Genomic DNA, 16,397 nt, shown 5'->3' with positions numbered 1-16,397 from the left:
ATTAATTAATTTATTTATTAATTCATTTTATATCCTCATGGCTGCCCCCACTTCCTGGTTCCCCTCCTACAGTGTCACTCCTCCTTCCCTTCTCCTAAATGTCTGTTTTCTAAGGCAAGACAGACAGGGTGTGGATCTGGATGGGAGAGGAGGTGGGGAAGCTCAGGTTGAGGGAGGGGAAACTGTAATCAGGATATATTGTATAAAAATCTATTATTTTTAATAAAAAAAGTGTGTGTGTCTGTATCTCTCCGTCTGTCTGTCTCTGTCTCTGTCTGTCTCTGTCTGTCTCTGTCTGTCTGTCTGTCTGTCTGTCTGTCTCTCTCTCTCTCTCTCTCTCTCTCTCTCTCTGAGTGTGTGTGTGTGTGCATGTGTGTATGAGATAGCCCATGAAGGACCAACCTGAGGTGGTGTTCTTTGTTTTCCACCTTCTTTGAGGCAGGCAGTGTCTGTGTTTACCATGTAGCCTCTTGCAAGCTTTAGGAATTCTCTTGTCTCTACCTCCCAACTCATTATATAACATTTCATTTATAGAAACAGGCTCTGGGGATCTGAACTCAGGTCCTCATCCTTGGACAGCACTGCTCTGCACCCACTCATGGGGCCATATCCCCAGGGAAGTTTTTTTTAATTAATTATTTTATTTTGTCCCCTTCCTTCCCCCTCTGTCTCTTTTTCTGTCTCTCTCTGTCTTTCCCTCCTCCCTCTGTCTGTATGCATCTGTGTGTGTGTGTGTGTGTGTGTGTGTGTGTGTGTGTGTGTGTTAAAGAGAGCATCAGATACCCTGGAACTGCAGTTAACAGCAGTTGTGAGCACCCAGTGGGTTCTGGAAACTCAGCCCCAGTCCTCTGCAAAAGCAGTCAGTACTCTTAACTGCTGAGCCATCTTTCCAGACACTCAAGGAGAGTTTTGATTTATAATATTCCCTTCCTTCTACTTTATTTTTTTCTGCTATTTTACTGAAGAAAGCGGGTCGTATGTTTAATAATATTTTCTATATTCTGGATGTTGCTGAGTGCATCTCAATGGTGTGATTTTGTGTCTTTGTCTATACTTCTATTTCTTCTGGTAGGTATGAAGGCTTGACCACACTTAAGTGGCCAGATACTTTATGGGTGATGAAGAAATATAATAGATGATAATTTTAAAAACTTTGACCAAAGCCCTGAGGGCCAGCAGGAAGAATGAAAACAAGCAACCTCAGGAGTCAGGAGGTTGGGGGCACCCTCCAGAATGTACCAGAGACCTGGGAGGTGAGAGATTCTCAGGACTCAAAGGGAGGGACCTTAGATGAAATGCCCAACAGTGGGGAGAGGGAAATTATAGAGCCCACCTCCAGCAGGAAGACAGGGCACTAAGAGAGGGATGGGGTTGCCATCCCACAGTCAAAACTCTGACCCATAATTTTTCCTGTCTGAAAGAACTACATGGATGGAAATGGAGAGGAGCCTGAGGAAAAGAAGGTCCAGCAACCGGCCCAAAGTGGGATCCAGCTCAAGGGGAGGCCTCAAGGCCTGACACTATTACTGATGCTATGGAGAGCTCACAAAAAGGAGACACATCATGACTGCCCTCCAGAAGACCCAACAAGCAGCTGCAAGAGTCAGATGCAGATATTTGCACCCAACCAATGGACAGAAGCTGCTGAATTAGGAAGAAGCTGGAAGAAGCTGAGGAAGAGGGCGACCTTGTAGGAAGACCAGCAGTCTCAATTAACCTGAACCCTCAAGATCCCTCAGACACTGGACCACCAACCAGGCAGCATACACCAGCTGATATGAGGCCCCCAATACATATACAGCAGAGGTCTGTGTTTAGTCAGAGAAGATGCACCTAACCCTCAAGAGACTGGAGGCCCCAGGGAGTTTTGAGGTCTGGTTGGATGGGGACATCCTTATGGAGACAGGGCCATGGGGAGGAGGTATGGGATGTGGAACAGTCAGAGGGTGGATGGGGGGCACAGGGGAATAAAATCTGTAGTGTAAATAAATAAATAAAAGACAACAACAACAACAAAAACTTTTCTGAAAACATACTTTTAACCCCCAAGTGCTTACATAATAAAATCAGGATTGTGGGAGAATTGAAAGAGCTCTCTCAGTCTACCTGTTTTGTTCAAGCAGAAGCACACTGCCTGGGTCAATGGCCAGTGGGCACCCGGTCTCTCTACGACTCCACCCTTTGATTCAGGGGCTAAAGGGGAATGCGGCCATGTGCAGCGTTTTATGTGTGTGCTGAGGATTCAGACGCAGGCCCTCATGCCTGAAGGGCTAGTCCTCTCACCTACAGACCCATGTCTTCCCATTACCGTCTCCCTCTTAAGTGCCTTTCCCCCATGATGACCCAGTGTCTGCTCTCACATGAGAACCCCAGTGCACTGCCTCATTGTCGGAATTTTCTGTCTATTTGTTGAGAGGTTTTTTTGTTTGTTTGTTTGTTTGTTTTCAAGACAGGGTTTCTCTGTGTAGTCCTGGCTATCCTGGAACTCACTCTGTAGACCAGGCTGGCCTCGAACTCAGAAATCCGCTTGCCTCTGCCTCCCAAGCGCTGGGATTAAAGGCGTGTGCCACCACTGAACGGCGAGAGTTTTTTTTTTTTTTTTTTTAAATTAGGTATTTTCTTTATTTACATTTCAACTGTTTTCCGCTTTCCAGGTCTCCCCTCCAGAAACCCCCTCTCCTATCCTTCCTCCCCTTCCTCTATGAGAGTGCTCCCCCTCCCAACCACCCACTCTCGCCTTCCCGCTCTGGCATTTTCCTACACTGGGGCATCAAACCCCTAGAAGACCAAGGGCCACTCCTCTCACTGATGTCCAACAAGGCCATCCTCTGCCACATCTGCAGCCGGAGCCATGGGTCCCTCCATGTGTATGTACTCTTCAGTTGGTGGTCCAGTCCCTGGGAAATTTGTACAGTGTGCTTCATATTCTTCTCCATTCCTCAGCTCCTCCTAGATCCTGCTGTCTCTCTCCATCCAATTTTATGTTCTTTCTCTCTCTTAAAAGAATGGTGGTGGTGGGAGCCACTAAAAAAACAGAGTCTGTTTGGCATTGAACAGCCACTCCTGAGCATGGGCCTTTGTCTGCAGTGTGGTTGATATACTCAGTATCACTTCTTTGGAGAAACCTGATTTTCCTATCTCCTACCAGCTAATATTAGTAAACAGTTTCTTGGCTAGGAATGGGTCTTCATGCTCATGTTCCCTCCTCAGTGGAGGACCTTGTCTGGCTTGAGCTTGTATAAGTCAGTCTGTGAGCTCACATGGGCCTCTACCCACACTGTGTCTAGAAAACATCGTTTCTTTAAAAATCATCTACTACCTCTGGCTCTTACAATCTTTCTGTCCCCTCTTCCACACAGATTCCTGAGCCTTGAGGAGAAGGCTGTGATAAAATCAGTCCCTTCAGAGTGAGTACTCTGAAGTCTCTTGTTCTCCATGCATTCTCCGTTGTTTCCCATCTCCTGCAAGACTAGGCTTTTCTGAGGAGGTGTGAGCCTAGTGGGCTGGCCTGGTCATTAGGCCAGTCATTAGAAGTCATGTCATTCATTGGAAGTCATTTCGCAGTCATTCAGCAGAATAATAGTAGTAAGTTTCTTTTCCCCTGGAGCTCACAACCTGAGAGTTTCTGTGCTCTCCACCTACACTTCTCTCCTTACACAACTGTGAGTACTTTAAAGCAAGTGCTAGGTTTTCTTGTTTCATTCCCCATGTCCTATAAAACGCTTTGGTTTGGTAGAGAAGTGGATAATTCAAACTTTGTTCAACTGAGCTTATGGGGTTGAATTGAATAAAAGGAGATTATTCAACTTCTCTTTTATGGCTCTCAATTTAAAAAAAAAAAAAGACTGAAATACTTTTCTTTAGCTAAGCCATCTGAAAAATCTAACAGAATCATTAGGACCTGGCCAACAATGGCATTTATTAATTTCTGTAAAATAGAGGCCAACTGAGAAGAATACAGAGACAGTACAAAGAAGATGTACGAAGTACAGAAGTGGAGTTTCCCTTGCAAGCTTAGGAAACATTCAGTTTGCCAGTGCATGCAATAAGTTTATTTTCCAGTAATCCTTTCAATAACCATGAACTTCGTTCTGGCAGTGCTAGTAATTATTCTCTATTCAAAGGGAAAAAATACATATGAAGATGACTAGAAATAAGCCCAGGAGTATGTGACATGCCGTGGCCTGGTTTGCACAACAAAGGGCTGCGTACAGAGGAGGTCAAGTACTTTGTTCTATGAACGCTGAAATCAGCTTCTTGGTCTGAACCCAGATGTTGTAACTTTCCATCAACACCGTGCTTTAGCAAAGTTTAAGCAGTCCGTCTAGTTTAATAATATCAATTTTGATTTATGAGCTCTGAAATATGTTTCAGGAGGAAATATAAAGGGATCAATACTGAAATATCTCTTGGCATCAACCCATTTACTTATTCAATGCTTTTAGACTCATGCAATGCTGTGTGTAACAGCGGCCAGGTTTCCTTTCTTTCAACACAGTGAAAACCTGCATCGTTGTGAAAGTTTAAATGCTTAAGTCTTTTGCTATTTATTTTATTTGAAATGCAGTATATTATTATATATATTCAGAACCCTAACTACCATCTTCTCACCCTTCAATTAAATCCCACAATGCAAGCCTCTTGGCAGTAGGCCCACCTTTCATGTTTATTCAACTGAGGCTGAATCTTGAAAACGTGTTGAAGTTTGGGATTCTCTGGTGAGAACCCACAGCCTGACGTTGCACTGGCCACGGCCATGATTGGCTGTCGAGAGGCGGAGAAGGGTTTATAGTCAGCAAGAGTGAGTGAATGAGTGAGTGACAGCCAGGAGAACAATCCGTGCCACTCACTCACTCCAGCCAGGACTGCAGAAGGGTAAGCACCTCACAGCCAGGCACCTCAGGCTTCCTGTGTGGCTTTGGCTTGGAATTTGTAGTTGAAGCATGGATCTTACTGCACAGTGCACAATGGCTCTACTTGAACTTTTGCTTGCTATGAATTGGGACCTCTGAGTTTAGGTTCTTTTAGGAGGCCAGGCTGTTAACATAAGCACGAAGCTAAACTGCTCAGACTGGTAACATGAACTAGAAAATGCTGCATCTTTCTCTCTATCTCTGAAGATCATGGCCATCTGGATTTTTTGTTTTTTGGGTTTTTTTTGTGTTGTTTTGTTTTTTATGCCGATGTATTCAAGGTAACCTAACTACAGTACTATTTACATCTGTAAATTGCTTGCACATATGCATTTGCCATAAATTATATGCCTCATCTGTGCTTCAATAATACACAATATCTTTTCAATATGTTCTGTGTTAAATTTCAACATGTTCATATTCTATAGCTCTAAAATCACCGTGGAAATGTATAAACCACTACAGAAGTTGATGGTTTTGTTTGCTCGTATGTATTTAAGCACTTACTGTGATCCATTACGAGTTTGAGTTGTCCAAGTCAGCAGTGGCCACTACAGAAGTGTCTGCTGTGTGAGGAATCAAAACGTAAACAAGGCAAGCTTAACATGGTGGCTATCTGAGGTTCTCAGAGCTCACTGTCTTTATGTGTAAAATATGATCATCCAGGCCATGCTTTCATTCTGGTTACATCATGATTTCTTGTGAGAAACTGTTATTATCACAGCTCTGTCTCCAGTTCTGTATATTTAAATTTCTAGTTCTTTCAATATTATATCACATTCTTATTAAGCTATAAAGCAACATTTTTCCTGTTCCTCCTCCTCCTCTTCCTCCCCTTCTTTTCTTCTTTCTCCTCTTCTTACTCTTCCTCCTTCTCTTCCTCTTCCTTTTCTTCCTTCCTCATTGCAATCGTTTTTGTTTGATACAGACTCTCATACAGTTCATGCTTGCTTCAAATTTAGTATGTAGCCAAGGATGTCCTTGAACTCCAGATTCTCCTGCATCTAACTCCTAAGTATAGCACCAGGAATGGCTACATCAGTCTTCTTAAACAGGTGGTCCATCTTCATGGACTAAACCCCTCTGGTTCTCTAAATTTGTTAACCTATACTCTGCTTCTCTCCATTTCTCTCTCTCTCTCTCTCTCTCTCTCTCTCTCTCTCTCTCTCTCTCTCTCTCCCTACCCTCTTCCTTCCTCCTTTCTCTTTTTTGTTTGCATACAAATAAGAATGATTCCAGCACACAAGTTGGAGAGGACTGTGAAGAAGTATGTACCTATCAAATCAAAATTCTCACATCAAGTGTGTCTCATGTCTTACTCTGCATGGTTATTATTTTAGTATCTAATACTCAGGGTTGATATAGTCAATGCTAATGCCGAGGTAAAATAAAATAAAATAAAAAAAAATCCCCTACAGAGTATAATGCCTGACATGGGCTTTGTACAGAGAATTGGCAACCCCGTTATGTCAGTGAATTGTTTCCATTTAAGAAGCAACCCCTTCAGCTGTGTGAGAGCTGTCTGGTTCCAGCTAGGCTTGTTCAACTTCTAGAGGATTACAATAGAATTTTAGGGTAATGTTCACTGTCTGCTTCTATTTATGATAGGGCTGTATGGAAGTGGGAAATTGCTGCTGTACCCCAGGATTTCCAGGACTATTCACCCACTGAGAGTTGTTCCCTCGAGCATCTATAGATCACAGTGCTCCACACTAATAGATGAAAAATTTAAATGGAGCTGGGGAAACCCAATTTAAGGAGATTTATCTGATACCTCCAGATGAGACTTTGAAGAGCTCTTCCTCAGACTACCAGAGTGGTATTTCATATATTATGGGGTGTTTCCCTTTCCCCTTCTCTTTTCTCTCTCTTCCCTTTTCCTTCTTGTCTCCATCTCTCCCTTCCATTTTCTCTTTCCCCTCATCTCTTTCTCCTTCCTTCCTTCCTTTCTTCCCCTCTCCTTTTCTTTCTTCTTCTTCCCTCTCTCTCCCTTTCTTCCTCCCTCCCACTCCCCCCCTTGTTTTCGCACCTTTCCGTCTCTCTTGCAGGCCCCAAGCCAACTATGAAGTATTCAAAGGTATTCATAAGAAAACAACTCCTACTGCCTATTTTAAGAATGAACTTTCAGTTCAGAAATCCATGCACAGAAGTTGGAAACTTCTTGTAGTTCACTGTGTAAATGAACCGTTTCAACACATTTGAGCTTTGCTTGATTTTTAACTATTAGTAATGAAACAGGGCACACAGCTGCACTGACAAGACAGCTGGTGTGGCTGATAGCCCCTTGTTCCTGCTATTTGGGGTTTATGCACCCCTATGTGAAGCACGCCAAGTGTTTAGATCCAGATACATGGATCCAGTGTCCTTGACTGACAAACCACAGAAAGACCAGTCAAGTATGAAGCTCAGTACTATTCAGACACATCTACAGAATAACCAGAAGGACTTTGAAAATAGACAAAGTTTTTCAGGGGGAGGGGGTGTCAAACACCCCACCTGTGGCAAGCAAATACTTACACCTCTCAAATGAGAATTAGACAAATTAAGATCAACTGAATCATTTATGAACAAACAAGCCACACACTATGTTTTAATATCTATTAATTATATCACTTCTTCAATTGCAGAAGAAATTGCAAAATGAGGACTGCTTTAATTTTGCTCAGCATTTTGGGAATGGCTTGTGCTTTTTCGGTAAGTTCATTGTGGGGAAAAAAAAACCTATATTTTTTTGAGTAGTTATACATTTTTATGCAAACAGGATGTGTAACAGTAAAATGTTGTTTTGAACAGATGAAAAATTTCCATCGAAGAATCAAAGCAGAGGATTCTGAAGAAAACGGGGTAACTGATTTCAGACAATTTCTCTGGCCTATGCTTATTCCAATATAACTGTACACTAAACAGAATGATAAAATTCTTTTATTTGTGCAGGTCTTTAAGTACCGGCCACGATACTTTCTTTATAAGCACGCCTACTTTTATCCTCCTCTGAAACGATTTCCAGTCCAGGTAAGTGCAAAACTTGATTCTCCTTTCCACTTGTTAAGCTTGTGTTATGACATGGATCAAAGTGAACACTCAAACACCTGGATTCACTCTCAACACAAATTCGTCCAGAGAGACTTCTTGCTATGAAGGCCTGAGTTTACTATTAAAACAAAACAAAACAACAACAACAAAAAAAAACCACCAAGACCAAAACAAAAACCTAAGTTTTCCTTCAACACGAGAGAGACAGCACACAGACTGAAAGCATTTGGGACAATAAAAAACAAGTACTTAAGCGCTCAGCTAATCTGCTGATAAAAGTGAACCATTCTATCAACTAGTGACAAAAAAAGCCAGTGATGAGATCACTAATTGTCCTGATGGTTGATTCAGTGCTGTTGGCCAGCTGCTCACATGTAGCATGTCAGCATCTTCTCAACATGGGACAAGCTACAGTCACAGGGACCAGGAGGGTCTTCAGACAACAGTGGCCTTAGTTCCTCAGTGTCAGTGACGATCTCCAGGACCCTGCCCTGTAGGTGGCAGAGCTGTAGGTGTCACATGGAACACAATTATGATGGGGATCTGGCTCAAGCACTTCAGAGGCAACACAGACACTTGTGCAATATTGGAAGCCTATGAGAAAAAAATATCCTGATAATTTGTAAAACTAGAAGGTAAAATAACTAAAGTTAAAAATGAGACATCCCATTTTTGCCAGGCTATTTGTGAAAAAGGCCTTTGAATACTGGAAGGTGTGGTATTGATTCTAAATTCACAGCAAGCTAGAGTGACACTATTTTTGTCACTGTACAGTTTGGGTCTGGAGCAAAAATTATGTAGCATTTGACCCAGGACATCCAAGGCACTGAAAGCAGCAGACGGCTGAGAAATCTGCCTCAGTGCAGTGCTTGGCTCCGAATCTTACCATGTGTCAGGCTAACCCCTATCTAGCTCATGCAATGATAGGAAATCATAATCCTCAAGTATTTCTAGCACCATTATAATGACAGGGAACTTGTGTGGCCACAGAAATATGAGCACGAACAATACAAGAGTTGTGGGTTTTCAGAATTGTCTACCATTCTCTGGTTCACCTCAGGCCCAGAAATAAACAGGGTACATTTGGAACATTTCTCTCTTTCTAAAACAGAAATGATATGAATTCTAGTTCTTATGTAGCTGGCCAACTTTTTTGGAATATCTAACATTTAGATACAACAACTCCCTCCTGAGGTTTTTTTTTTTTTTTTTTTTTTTTTTTTTTTTTTTTTTTTTTATAGATATGTGTTCACAGTGTACTAATACTGGTAAAGTGGCAACTGTTTATCACTGATAGACTCAAAGTCCATAGAAGTCAAGTATACATTTGTTGCAAATTGTATACATAGAGGATTGAGTAAGTTAAGCAGAACTTGTGAGATAGTTATTTTGAAATAGTACAACTTCTGAGATATTTGTGACAAGCTCCTCTTTTACAAAGTCTCACTTCTCCTAACTTATGTCGGTGTCTGTTTATTGTCCAAGGCTGTCATCCTGACACCATGCATTATATTTTATTGACTTTGAAATTCATGTTTTAGTGAGTAAGTCTGTTTATGGGCTTACTGTAAATATCAACTTGCATGTAATAATGCACCAGATGGGTGGCAAGGCCATCAGCAAGTCTACTATAGATTATTTCTATGCTGACCTATAGAGACAAAAGTAAAAATCATCTTAATTTAGTATCCTAAGCTATTTTAATGAAAAATTACATTTTATGATTAAGATAATATTTGATTACTGTGCCAACTTGTAGAGGACAAGATTCAATTTTATATCTTTTATCATATTCAGCAAGCATACCAAGATGGGTTTTCAGAATTGTCTTTCATGAAGTCATCTGTCCATCTGTCATCTATCTATCTTATCTATCTATCTATCTATCATTTTTCATTTTTCATGTCTCTATCTAAATTCACTGAAGACTCTGGAGGAATCAATAAGACTGATAAATTAATGTTAAGTAAAAGGAAGTAAAGTGATTCAAAACCATAACAAAATAAAATACAAACCATAGGGCATTCCATATAGCTTTTAAACTGTTCCCAGCACACTATGAATAGTATATCCTGGTTGAGTTAGGGAGAAAATTAGAAGGAAGGAACCATGAAAAATACCCAACATACTCCCAGCTGAGAAAAAACAGCTCTGGTTATATAAATATATGATCCTCTATATTTGATTCAATAAATGGAAATAGTTCAAATATAATGACTTGTTTTATACCCCACTAGGTGTGGAACAGCACAACTACCAGGTCATAGCAGTGCAGGGAGGGCTTAATAATTTTTTCCACCCAAAGTTATTATTGGCCTCAGACAGCACATGTTCCCTTCCCTTGGCTGGGTGACGTAGCCACCTAAAGAATGAGGCCAACAGGCACTAGGGAGCAGCATGAGTCTTTTCTACAGCCTATTCATAACGCAGAAGATCTTGGTCCTTCTAAATAATGTTCTCCAAGGACAGGATGTTTATCAGATCATGAGAATCTAAGCTAAGATTAATCAGTAGGAAATAAAAGACTGATCTAGGTACGGATTTAATTCCTAAGGTCATTGGGGCTAGGTGCAGAAGAAGAAGGAAGATTCAATCTGGGTTATTTCTGATAGAAGATAAAAATTTCCTCTCATGTCTTAGAAGTTTTAATGCAAGTTTAGACTTATATTTAATTTTAACTATCTCAGGATTAGGATAAGTCTAATGTGTAGAGCATTTGCCCCGAGTTTGAGCCACAGCATTGCAAGATTATAACAAAAAATATAAAAGCACCAACAATAAAGACCCCAGCAAAGCTCACCGACCCCGGCTTTATATGTGGAATCCTTGGTCTAATTTATTCTCACCACACCAAAGTGTAAGAGCATTTAAAAAAATCCTTCATCTAATTTAACTGTGTATATATCAATTATTTTAAAATTAGCTTTAATTGATTGAGAAGCTAGGAACACAAATTTAACTTCTTTAAAACAAGGTATAATTGAGATTGCAGTATTTAAGAGACTTATCAAATAACAATTTTTCTCTTTATTGTAAGCTAAATCATGAGTCACCTATATTTTGTAAGAAAATAAGACTATGAAGTCTATTTAGAAGTGGGTGGGGAGGTCGCACTTTTTTGAGTTGTCCCCTCATGGAGAGCTTCACTCAGCAGTTCTTGCAGTTCCTTCAAAATTAAGCAATTTTGTGATCTGTTATTCTGGTTTTTACATAGAGAGTACTATTTCAACATATTACCTATGCTTGGGAGGTTGAGAGAGAGTAATCTCCATCCACACACTGTTCTTCATAAGGCAGCTGTTTTGTTTCCTCGTCCCATAGATGTGCGAACGTGCCTCTTTTCACTCAATACCCCTCCGTAATTAGTAAATCAATCAGGCTGATAATACCAAGTGTAAGTAAATATCTGCGTGTTACACTTTAATTATCAGGAAGTGTTAATTGCTGTAGAGTATATGGTTATGCATTGTATATGTATATACACATGCACACACTGTATGTATATTTTAGGGAGGCAGCGACTCTTCGGAAGAAAATGGAGATGGTGATAGTTCAGAGGAGGAGGGAGAGGAAGAGGTAAGACACTTTGTATTTCTTCTGTAACAAGCCAGGCAGCACAGGGAACTGATAGAAAACTATTCCATGAATTCTAGACTCAGCAAATAGCCGTTGCTTCCTTGCCGGCAACTCAGAACCTGCTGTTCTGGACAGGTGGAGAATTACTTAAATTAGAAACAACTAAAATAACCTGCTTCAAACATCATTGTAATTTGGGGTTAGAACTTCCTAGACATGGTTCAGAAAAACAAAGGTGTCTGCCGTTTAAGGGAAGTGCAAAATCCATTGGAAAGCAACATGAAGTTTATTTGTATTTGGTGCCCATGATAGCAGCAAGAACTAGTAATCCTGAGCTTAGTGTGACTCACCTTCCTCCCTCAGTGGACCCTATGTGAAGCCAAGTGAAGCCTCTACAGTGGTGCCCCATTTGATCTACAGAATGCAGTTGGTCTCTTTAATAGTAATTTAATAGGGTTTTGTCTAATAATTAGATTACAGAAACCAAAATACTCAAGACATATAAATATATTCCTAAACAGTTAAAATTACTGCAATCATGACTAAAATTCCTACACAGCTTGTAAATCATGTTATTTTGTTTTTAACGGACATCCTTGCCTAAGGAAACATATCAATTAGGATATATATTTCTGGCTAGTCAGTTATAGCTACTCTGGCTTGGGAACCTTCTAAATCCAGGTATTCCTAGGTGGTATTTATGAACAGAAAATGGCAGGCAAAAACAGAGCATCTGTGTCAGCTATCCTGAAAGCAAAGGATGTGGTAACTTGAAAGGTGACAAAGGATTGGTTTTTTTTCCTTCTGGTTAAGTAACATTTCCTGTGCTACAGCTACACTGACAGATGGAAGGCCTTAAAACAATGCCAAACCTGGCCCAGAAAACGTGTGCATTATTACATCCTTCACAACCTTGCTGCAATTCAATTGTACCCCCAAACTAAGGAAGACGCATTCATTTCCCTGCAGCTGTTTTCTGTATAGCAATTGTGACATGGCCTTTCCATATCCCCGTTGCAGCATGTATCTCTGGCAGCAGCTCTTGGCTTACTCTGGTTGAGGTGGTGGTTCACGCAGAAGGATCAGGCCTCTGGCACAGTTATGCACACCCACGATGTAGCCAGCCATCTCTGCATATGCAGCTCTTCCTATTTCTTCTGTTCACATCCCCTAAGACCTGAGACCCCCCCACCCATGTTAAACTCTGTTTAAGGAAAGGACTGTTCTGTGCTCACCTCTGTAACTGCTCATACTGTCTAATTCTGATGCACATATGGTGCACAGTAAATATGTAATGATTTCATTTTGAAATGTCAAAGGAATAGGTGCCTCAGAGATCATCCATTCTCAGTAATCAACAGAGAAGTGGATTTGGGAGTCTTCCATCTGCACGTTTCCTGGCATGCTTGCATCTTTATTTCTTCTTTAAGATTTAATCTATAGTTTCAGTTAGATTTACAGCCCCTGCAGTTGTATTCACATGATTCATACCTGGGAAGGTTTTCTATTTGATGATAACAAACCCCCTACCTTAACTATGTACGACTTGCTCAACTTTGTATAGCAATATACATGATAACTTCACCAGCTCACTGAAGTTTCAGAAACTGAACATGTAGGTAAAATTATCACTAATATAAAAAGTGACACCTGCCTAATACTGCACTAGTCAATTTCCACCGTGGACTACATAAGTGTGACTTACAGAAGGCTTCTGCTTGTTGTTTTTTTAAAAAATATACAATACTTAATATATATATATACACGCATAATCTACATATAGTATGCTATAGTATATATATATATACACATAATCTACATATAGTATGCTATAGTATATGTTCTCTTATAAGAGGCTTCTGTTGCTCTGACCTTCAGATTCATCTGTATTATCATACAGTCCTTACTGGCTTTCTGTCAGTATTGCACTGTATCAATGTGTCAGAATGTATGATATCTGAAAATGGGCGTTTTGATGATTTTGCTACAAAATCTACTGCAGGGAGCCTTCTAGGACTTTTTAAAGTGGCCATACATGTTGATTTTAGGAGGCTATTTTTCTTAAATGTGTAGTTTCTTGTGTAGCTCGCGAGTGGGCGTGGATCCTGTTGGGCTGTTATGGTTCTCGCATGTCTGCTGCTGCACGTGGCTGGAATGGTGGCTCTGGGGAGCAGAAGCGCAGGAATTTGAGTTCACTCCCCACGTTTTAGTTTGTTTTCCTGAAATCTTAACAGTATCTGAATATCACAATCTCCCAAAAATACATTTCAAGTAAATTCAACTGTCCAGTACTCATTTAAATATATAAATTTAAACAAACAAAATCCAGACTTTTACTAGCAGGTATTAATTATACTGATAGACTAGCTCAATTTGCAAACTAACATTTCACACCTAAATAAAAGAATAAAACATTAAATATTAAAATGTACATTTGTTTGACTTAATTTTTAATCATCTTCGTGTAATAGCACTATACAATACTGTGAATACTTGAAACAATTGTTCACCAAATATCTAAAGCACAAATACTTTTGATTTGATAAAGTGAAGCTAAACCATCCCACCAGCTGATAAACAGAATTAAATAATGTTTAGTTCTTGAAATAAGAAGGAACGTGGCACACAGGGAGACGGTTGAGCCAGCTGAGAGCAATTCCCAAATATACTGAGAGCCCCGGTAAATCTTGAGCTTTATTCCAGCTGTAGTAAAATTGAAACTTTGGGTATTTTCACCAGGAGACTTCAAACGAAGAGGAAAACAACGAAGATTCTGAGGGGAATGAAGAACAGGAGGCAGAGGCAGAGAACTCCACACTCTCTGGTGTAACAGCTAGTTATGGAGCAGAGACCACAGCTGAAGCAGGGACTGCTGAGTTAGCTGCACTCCAACTGCCCAAGAAGGTAACGAGCCCAAACGTGGACTCCGTTTTCATCTTTCTGCTGATGTCTAAGTTTCCCTGACATTATTCACATAGTATTTGATACCATTTTATGTATATTAAAGAATATATGTTAAAGAACCTCATTAAAGAAACAAGAATAGATACACTTTCCCTGATTACAGATGAGGAATGATATTCTGTAAATTTCCACCCCAAGCTGTTGCTTGAAAATTTATATCATAACAGAAGACAGCAAGCAGCAGGCTAATATGGGCAGCTACATATTGCATAAAAGGGACAGAGAAGTATCACCCCACACCGAATGTGCCCCTTCCAAGGCAGAGAAAGTGGGTAGAGCTTAGAAAGCAGGGCAGGATTATCAAGTATACCCCCAAACCGTTGAAACCCACCCCAAAGCTACCCATTCTGAATTTTCAAAGTCATCACAAATTCCTTAACAAATTATAGTATGTTCAACTCAAAACAGCATCCAAGCACAAAAGTTCTGAGTTTTTTTCATAACTTGATTTGGATGATTTCAAACCTTCCTTTCCAGGCTGGAGATGCAGAAAGCAAGGCTCCAAAAAAGAAGGAAAGTGACGAGGAAGAAGAAGAGGAGGAAGAAGAAAACGAGAACGAAGAAGCAGAAGTGGAAGAAAACGAGCAGGTGGTCAACGGCACCAGCACCAACTCCACAGAGGTGGACGGCGGTCATGGCAGCAGTGGAGGGGACAACGGAGAAGAAGAAGCCGAGGAGGCAAGCGTCACTGAAGCAGGTGCAGAAGGAACCACAGGGGCCGGGGAGCTGACCAGTGATGGCACCAAGACAGCTGTCCTTCTGAACGGGTTTCAGCAGACGACCCCGCCGCCCGAGGCCTATGGGACCACCTCCTCGTCGATCAGAAAGAGCAGCACCGTTGAGTATGGAGGAGAATACGAACAAACAGGCAGTGAGTACAACAATGAATATGAAGTCTATGACAATGAGAATGGCGAGCCTCGTGGGGACACTTACCGAGCTTATGAGGACGAATACAGCTACTACAAGGGGCATGGCTATGAAGGCTACGAGGGTCAGGATTATTACTACCATCAGTGAAGGCCCCTCCCGGAGGGGAATTCCCCATTCTATCTTTGCATCTGGCTACCATTTTCAAAGTTCAACTCAGGAAGGTGCAATCTAACAGATGTGCATTTTACAGTGTGGAATGGTGCTACAATCCCAGAGTGATTTCCGCAAGTGCTTCTGTTTGTAGTGGGCTTCTTCTCCCCCCTCTCCCCCCCAGGTGTGTCATTGAAGGGTCATTGTAAGTCAGGGCTATTGATCAAGCAGCACACAGATCTAGGAGTTGGGACTAGATGGAATGCTTTGAGATTGCAGGTCTACAGTGTTTGTGCTGTGTACACTATTCCTATCTGCCCAGACATACCCTGTACAAGAAGGCTCCTAACGAGAGATTTATTAACAACACTGTATACAATATGTGGAGATCCTTTATCACACCCTCTATCTAATACTGTATTTGGTTTAATTTTCATCCTCATGTATTTTATGTGACCTATGCACATGCATTTTTATCACAAATAAATATGCAATCTTTCACGTGAGTGATAATTAAGAAGAAAGGGAGAACATTGGAATGAGTAGTGGATTTAAGAAGCGGGGAACAATTCAGCTGAAAAGCAACACTTATTTCCATCAGGGTTTAACACTCAGAGGATCCGGAAACATTCTTTATTCAATACATCTGAATGGCTGAGGTCTGACTAAGGAGGGTAGAATCAGCTGCATACAGGAGGGAGTAAATAACTCCTCTTAGAGATCCCAGATTTAATGAACACAAATATAGGTTGTAAGATGCCCACTGCAGTTTGAATTTAAGATAAACAATGACTGGTTTTAATACAACCCCTCCCCCCATGGATAATTTGTCTCTGCAAAGCATCTGGAACAAACTTGTGCTAAATAAATGACTTATTCTATACCTAA

At 40.8% G+C, this 16,397-nt stretch overlaps 1 protein-coding gene across 1 annotated transcript; it reads left to right on the top strand.

The window, feature by feature from the left end:
- Window positions 1-4,731: 4,731 nt before the first annotated feature.
- Window positions 4,732-16,397, top strand: Ibsp (integrin binding sialoprotein). The gene is made up of 7 exons (XM_076926319.1): window positions 4,732-4,875; window positions 7,541-7,607; window positions 7,707-7,757; window positions 7,848-7,925; window positions 11,457-11,522; window positions 14,262-14,426; window positions 14,964-16,397. Exons 2-7 carry the CDS (start codon window positions 7,554-7,556, stop codon window positions 15,504-15,506), a joined length of 957 nt encoding a protein of 318 aa, XP_076782434.1. The 5' UTR covers window positions 4,732-4,875; window positions 7,541-7,553; the 3' UTR covers window positions 15,507-16,397.

The sequence above is a fragment of the Arvicanthis niloticus genome, chromosome 27, assembly GCF_011762505.2.
Source record: "Arvicanthis niloticus isolate mArvNil1 chromosome 27, mArvNil1.pat.X, whole genome shotgun sequence".
In the NCBI taxonomy this organism is placed as follows: Eukaryota; Metazoa; Chordata; class Mammalia; order Rodentia; family Muridae; genus Arvicanthis; species Arvicanthis niloticus.
This window is presented reverse-complemented; position numbering and strand designations above follow the sequence as displayed.